Consider the following 7,324-nt stretch of genomic DNA (forward strand, 5'->3'; position numbering starts at 1 on the left):
GAAGGAGGAATTACAGTTATATTGAAGGTCTCCAAACAAACCCAGCGCCATAGGAGACAATCACGTCCGGGAAGGCTGGGGCAGCTCAGTGGCCTTGTTTTCTCCTTGGGTGCTTGATACAAGCATAATGCTGCCTGCTGCTCCATGTACCTCCCAGCATCTGGAGGATCCTGAGGCTCAGTGGCTTCTTCCTGTGGGCCCCATATGTACTTGGTCCCACAGATCTTGGTGGTTTGAGACACTCCTGCAAAGCATTTCTCCTCAGAAGGTGATTGGGGCACCTCTTACCAAGAGAGCTACAAAAGTTCGAATCTCTTTTTTCTCCCAAGTTTTTCAGGATACTCAACTCTTCCTTAAGGTGATTGAGATTGGGATACAGAGGGAAGGAAGAGTCGGGGGTAGAGAAGGAGAAGGTTTCTGAATGCCAGGAAGCAAGACATCATTGGCAGTAATTTTGAGCAGCTTGGTTGGTGGCTGCTCTGCTTTCAGGCAAGTGAAGTTTTAATGTTTCACGTCCACCCTAAGTGCCCTAGCAGCTTTGGGGGCTCTGTCCTTATTTCCTGCCAGCTGGGGGAGAATAAACGATAACCAAACACCATTAAGGTGGCTTTTTTCAATCCAAATTCCCAAAGCACAATTAGTAGGTAGGACAGTAGAGACTCTAAGTCCCCTTCTCATTCATCACTTATGCCAAAGCATTTGTTACTGGTAGTCTTCCACACCCTGCTCATAAAAAGCCCTTGCACTTTTCTGTTTCAGAAGCCATGTGTCTATCACAAGCTGATTAGTACGGAAGAAATTCAGATAGAAAAAATTGCTGGGCACGGTGGCTCACGCCTGTAATCCCAGCACTTTGGGAGGCTGAGACAGGCAGATCACCTGAGGTCGGGAGTTCGAGACCAGCCTGACTAACATGGAGAAACCCCATCTCTACTAAAAATACAAAATTAGGCCAGGCACGGTGGCTCACGCTTGTAATCCCAGCACTTTGGGAGGCCGAGGCGGGCGGATCACGAGGTCAGGAGATCGAGACCAAGGTGAAACCCCGTCTCTACTAAAAATACAAAAAATTAGCCGGGCGTGGTGGCGGACGCCTGTAGTCCCAGCTACTCGGAGAGGCTGAGGCAGGAGAATGGCGTGAACCCGGGAGGCGGAGCTTGCAGTGAGCGGAGATCGCACCACTGTACTCCAGCCTGGGTGAAAGAGCGAGACTCCGTCTCAAAAAAAAAAAAAAAAATATACAAAATTAGGCATGGTGGCTCATGCCTGTAATCCCAGCTACTCGGGAGGCTGAGGCAGGAGAAGCACTTGAACCCAGGAGGTGGAGGTTGTGGTGAGCTAAGACTGTGCCACTGCACTCCAGCCTGGACAACGAGAGTGAAACTCCATCTCAAAAAAAAAAAAAAGAAAAAGAAAAAAAATTAAACTGGTGTGGTGGCTCACTCCTGCAATCCCAGCACTTTGGGAGGCCAAGGTGGGTGGATCACTTGTGGCCAGGAGTTCAAGACTAACCTGGTCAACATGGTGAAACCCTGTCTGTAGTAAAAATACAAAATTTAGCCAGGCATGGTGGTGTATGCCTGTAATCCTAGCTACTCGGGAGGCTGAGGCACAAGAATCGCTTAAACCTATGAGGCAGAGATTGCATTGAGCCAAGATCATGCCACTGCACTCCAACTTGGGCAACAGAGCAAGTCTGAGTTCCGCCATATTATTTAATAAACTTTAATAGAGGAAATGCTCTTTTTAGAGTCTGACTGTATGGGTATATTCAATTACATTTTTAAAAGAAGCTATATCTCTAACCCATGATGATTAAAGTAAGTGAATGAAAACTCCATTGGGTGTGGTGGCTCATGCCTGTAATCCCAGCACCTTGGGAGAGCAAGGCAGGTTTATCATCTGAGGTTGGGAGTTCGAGACCACTCTGGCCAACATAGTGAAATTTAATCTCTATGAAAAATACAAAAATTAGCCAAGCAAGGTGGTGTACACCTGTAATCCCAGCTACTCGGGAGGCTGAGGCACAAGAGTCACTTGAACCCAGGAAGCAGAGGTTGCAGTAAGCTGAGGTCACCCCATGGCACTTTGGCCGTGCAACAGGGCGGGACTGTCAGAAATAGAAAGAGAGAGAGAGAAAGAAAGATTTATTCTATGTAATTCACACTTATTGTAAAACTGAAAATAACAATGAATTATCAATTTTATACCTACTTACTTAAAATTACTTCATCTTTCAATTAGTGTTGCTATTACTGTTTATGGTTATGGAGCAGAAGCTCAGTCTGTTTTAGTTTCCATACGGGAGAGTGGTGTCTCATTTTGTGCTAAGACTCCACAGTGGATGAGTGGAGAAAATTAGTAAATATTGTGCAAAACCAAACAACTTATATGTTTCTCATAAGATTGAAAAATTCTGTATTCCTTGTCTGGAGGGCAAAGCAAAGACTAGATTCTGTTGAGACACTTATCATGAGAAAAAAGAAGCTGACAGCTTCAAAACATGTATTGATTAAGGTAGAAGCATTCACCAGCCACCAACTGGGATTGTTTATTTATTTTTTTCCTTTTTGGTGAGGATTTCTGGGTTTGGAAAATATTATTTTGTCTTTAATTGTATTTTTCCCAAGATAGAAAAAATGGAGTAAAGAGTGTTTCTTCAATGATTTCTTGGATAATTGAGTACAGTTTGTATTTACTAGTTTAGATACACTAAATTCTCCATTGCTTCTTCAGGAGGGATTGCACAAAGACCTTTGTTACCAGGAGGGGTGTGGAGGTCCTTCAGTTTATCTTCCTGAAGGAAAGAATTCACCTAGGAGGCACACAGAAAGAGTTAACTAGTTAAGTAACCTTTATTTAAAGACAGGAGGTCAAGAAGAGACAGAACTGGCTGCTGCAGAGAGTGAGTCAGCTGCTAGTGACTTAGGAGGAATTCCCCACCGCCCTCCCCAGATGGAGTCTTCTGTAGCCCAGGCTGGAGTGCGGTGGCACAATCTTGGCTCACTGCAACCTCCGCCTCCTGGTTTCAAGTGATTCTCCTGCCTCAGCCTCCTGAGTAGCTGGGATTACAGCCATGTGCCACCACACCCGGCTAATTCTGTATTTTTAGTAGAGACAGGGTTTCACCATGTTGCTCAGGCTGGTCTCAAACTCCTGACCCGTGATCTGTCTGAGGAAATGCAGGGATTACAGGCCTGAGCCACCGTGCCTGGCCTGGGAGGAATTTTTATGGGGGCTTTTAAATAAACGGTACACCCTGAAAGACAGAATAGGCTGGGCTGCTCAGATGGATGAGTCTGTCTCACCAATGCTGGGGAGATGCTTCTTTTTGTTTGTTTGTTTTTTGAGATGGAGTTCCCCTCTTGTTGCCCAGGCTGGAGTGCAATGGCACGATCTCGGCTCAACACAACCTCTGCCTCCCGGGTTCAAGTGTTTCTCCTGCCTCAGCCTCCCAAGTAGCTGGGATTACAGGCATGCGCCGCCACACCCAGTTAATTTTGTATTTTTAGTAGAGACAGGGTTTCTCCATGTTGGTCAGGCTGGTCTCGAGCTCCCGACCTCAGGTGATCTGCCTGCCTCGGCCTCCCAAAGTGCTGGGATTACGGGCATGAGCCACCACACCTGGCTGGGGAGATGCTTCTTATGAGAATCGTGCATGATTATTCATGAAGGGGCCATGCAGGGGCGTCACTAGTAAGCATGTTTTGGGAAGTAGTCTGGGCGCACATGTGCCGTGTCATTTGCATCTAAAATCTAACAAGGAATATCTGGTTAAAAAATAAAATCTCCACACAGGGTGTGTTTTTTTATTATTTTAATGAGCAAAATGGTATATTAGGGTGAATTATTAGAGAAGTATACATGCTCCTTACTGGGGAATAGCTCCTACCTCGGTAGCCTCTGGCTGGGCCTTGATATAGTTCCCTTCTTGAACAGAGGATTGCAGCCGCAAGGCCAGGTGTAGCCACGCTCCTCTTTTTGCTGACTCAGTGTGCAGCGTTTCCAAGGAGGCCATCAGTGGGCAGCGTTTCTAAAGATTCCTTTCCCAGGGGCTTCCTCGCCTGCTCATGTCTGGCTACCTGCCTACCCTAACAATATTCCCCCTCAAGAGATGGAGACCCTGAAAAGCTTTGGGCATAAGGACGTCGTGGGTCTTCTGTAACTGCTTCCTGCTGACATGGGACGAAGAAGTCATCAGGGTCTCCCTCTCTTGCTCTCTGTCAGGGAAAGAGCCCCTCCCTAGTTGCAGAATCTTTGCCCACTGGCATCCAAGGGAGAGATGTACTTGTAGGTACTGGGGCCTCCAAGGAAGATCGGATGATCTCTTTCCATTTTTAGGGGCTCTGTGTGAAATTGCCGTATCCTGGAAGAGACATATTTAATCAGTGAATTATAGAGACAAGCGCCAAAGAGGAGAAAAAAGGCTATAAGTGCAGCTGGTCCCAGTAAAGGGACAAACCATGTGAGGGAGGGGAGGGCAGACTTCACAGCCTCCCAAATGGACCCTGCTGAATCATCTTTTCCAAAGTCATGGAGCCACGTAGCCTCATCATAGATCTTTTTTATATCCTCCTCTATCGCCCCACTGTTATTGACATAAACGCAACAGGATTTATTGATCACTGCACAGACTCCGCCCTGCTCTGCTAAGCGGTAATCTAAGGCCAATCTGTTGTCCATGACTACGTTTGCTAGAGAATCTATGGAGGCCTTGAGTTTAGAGATGCTATCCCTGGTACTCTTGGCTATGTTTTCTATTTGTCTGGAGAGGTTTCTGAGGGTGACATCATGATAAGTGAACCCTCCCCATGGGGCGAGCATTCCTACGGCTGCTCCCATCCCTGCCAGTATTAGACCCAGAGCTCTTTTCTGTCTGGGTTGGGTGGTGTTATAAATGGTCACACCTATCCCCCGTGGTCCCAAAAGTCCCACAGCACATTCCCCCGTATGTTGGATGTTATTGATGCAAGTATAGAGGTTTGCCACGGGGGGGGTTGAATAGGTTCTCTTAGGACTTCCGTCAGAGGGCAGTTTATTTTTTTGTGGTCCACATAAAAATACATAGCCGGGAGGGGTACAGGCCCACCGGGGGACGTGGCTGTCGAACCACTTGTGTAACTGCGATTTCCACGCTGCTGGAATAGATTGATTGCACGTAGGGGATAGAGGCCCTCCCAGGGGAACAGTAGTTTTTGGCCATGTGGGGACACTGTGTGCCTTGGGAAGCGAATATAGAACCCTCCATGTGATTAGCTGTTTTCCTTCCCAAGCTGCACAGCGGTTTTGGGGTGACTTGTCTCGATAATCGTTCATTTGTTTATGGCTAGCTGGACACCAGTGAGTCAAGTTAGGGTGGCAGCCTGCTGGGGAAAAGCTCATGGGATGGATGGTGGGACTGGGGAATCCCTCCTCAGAGGTGTTCTTCCTGTCACAGTGTCCTTCAGGGCATGGACAACAGGTTTGGTTTAGAGAAGAGCAGTTGTAGAAATAGAAAGAAGTTTTAGAGCTTTGATTGAAAGGTGGAGTGAGATCCAGACAGGGGACTTGGTGCGCTGAGTTAGCAAGCGAAACCTGGAGCGGAACAGATTTATGTTGGCCTTCGGGGATTCCTGAACCAAATGTTAGGTTTAAAGAAAAATTTCTTACCAAAATATATTGGTAAGATGCGGACCTGGTGATGAAGTTGTGACAGATCCAACAGTTGCTTAGATGGTTTCCCGAAGCAATTATTTTGGAAAAATTGACAAGGGAATTTTCACTCCATTGTGCCTGTGAGGGTAGGGGCATGGGAAGGAGGGAAAGATAGAGGAAAAGGAATTTCTCTATCATAGCTGATTCTCCCTTAAGCTTTGTGAAAGCAAAAGGAAAGTGGTGAAAACAGGAGAGACAAATAATGAAATGGTTAGATGGAGTGTTTAGTGAGAAAACAGGCTGTTATCGGGACTTCAGGTGGCATGCAAGTGTGGGTCAAAATCAGGAGAATAACCAATGCCACCGCAACCAAGATTCCCAGTACTGAGAGACCTTTTTCTGAGGTGAAAGGAGAGAAGGCTTTACTTATCTTTTCACTTGAAGAGGAATTGGAAGCCCTCCAGTGGTTGGCTCACGAGACCACTCAGATGCTGATTCTGTTGTTGGTTCTTCGGGACCTTCTCACAGTTTTACTCAGGAGTGATGTATCCAACTAGAGATTCCAGAAACTTTGATAGCTGTTGGGGTAGAAAGTAATAAAGGGGACTTTCCGTAAAGGAGAGACCCAGGCTAGTTGAGACCCAGGTGACCCATCTCTGCAGGTTTTGATGAGGACTTGTGACCCTGGCTAGTATAAGGGTTGATTACTGGAAGCGTCAGTGGCAGGCAGTAGATTTTGCCCAAACTTCTGGATGACTTGCTGAAATTGGGCCAGTGATGTTATGTATTTGGTTAATTGGGTAACTTCTGGATCTGACATTAGGTCTGCATGTACGAAGCCGTAAGTAATATTAGGGGCGATGCTCATTCAGAGCAGTGCTGTGGACAGGAGTTCTAACCACGGTGAGGAGGTTTCCTGGCACACTTTGTTCAGGGCCCTTTGAATAGTTTCATTAATGCTTTCTACCCTGCCCGAGGAATGTGTTCTCCAGGAGTGCTAGGGGTACTTTCTTTCTAGGGCTTTTGCCACTAATTAAAGGGTGTGTGAAATAAAAACTGGGCCGTTGTCACTTTGTAAACACAAACTAAACCCACACTGAGGGATGGTTTTTTTTTTTTCTTTTTGTTTTTGAGATGAAGTCTCGCTCTGTCGCCCAGGCTGGAGTGCAGTGGCACGATCTCGGCTCACCACAAGCTCCGCCTCCCGGGTTCACGCCATTCTCCTGCCTCAGCCTCCTGAGTAGCTGGGACTACAGGCGCCCAACACCACACCCGCCTAATTTTTTCTATTTTTTAGTACAGACAGGATTTCACCGTTTTAGCCAGGATGGTCTTGATCTCCTGACCTCATGATCCACCCGCCTTGGCCTCCCAAAGTGCTACGATTACAGGCGTGAGCAACCACGCCTGGCCAGAATGATTTTTTTTTTTTTTTTTAAGAAGTAGCTTGGCTACTTCCTGGGCCTTTTCTGTTCTTGTAGGAAAGGCTTTAACCCACCCAATAAAGGTGTCCACAGACACCAGAAGGTATTTATAACCTCTACAGGCTGGCAATTGAGTGAAATACATCTGTCAGTCTTTCCCCGGGTAAGCTCCCTGATGCTGAACTGGCTCAACTAAGCAGGGCAGGGACCTGCACTGGCTCTGACTGGTTGTCCTGGGGCACAAGGAAGCAAGGCTATGCATTTGA

At 46.9% G+C, this 7,324-nt stretch overlaps 1 protein-coding gene across 1 annotated transcript; it reads right to left on the reverse strand.

Moving 5' to 3' along the window:
- Positions 1–4,242: 4,242 nt before the first annotated feature.
- Positions 4,243–5,832, reverse strand: LOC129460697 (endogenous retrovirus group V member 1 Env polyprotein). The gene has a single exon (XM_055238943.1). It carries the CDS (start codon positions 5,830–5,832, stop codon positions 4,243–4,245), a length of 1,590 nt encoding a protein of 529 aa, XP_055094918.1.
- Between the last annotated feature and the right edge of the window lie 1,492 nt (positions 5,833–7,324).

Source organism: Symphalangus syndactylus, chromosome 13 (genome assembly GCF_028878055.3).
Source record: "Symphalangus syndactylus isolate Jambi chromosome 13, NHGRI_mSymSyn1-v2.1_pri, whole genome shotgun sequence".
Lineage (NCBI taxonomy): Eukaryota > Metazoa > Chordata > Mammalia > Primates > Hylobatidae > Symphalangus > Symphalangus syndactylus.

Bases quoted from the DNA above. Each gene is read 5' to 3' on its own strand.
- LOC129460697 (XM_055238943.1), bottom strand. From the start codon at position 5,832: ATGATAGAGAAATTCCTTTTCCTCTATCTTTCCCTCCTTCCCATGCCC.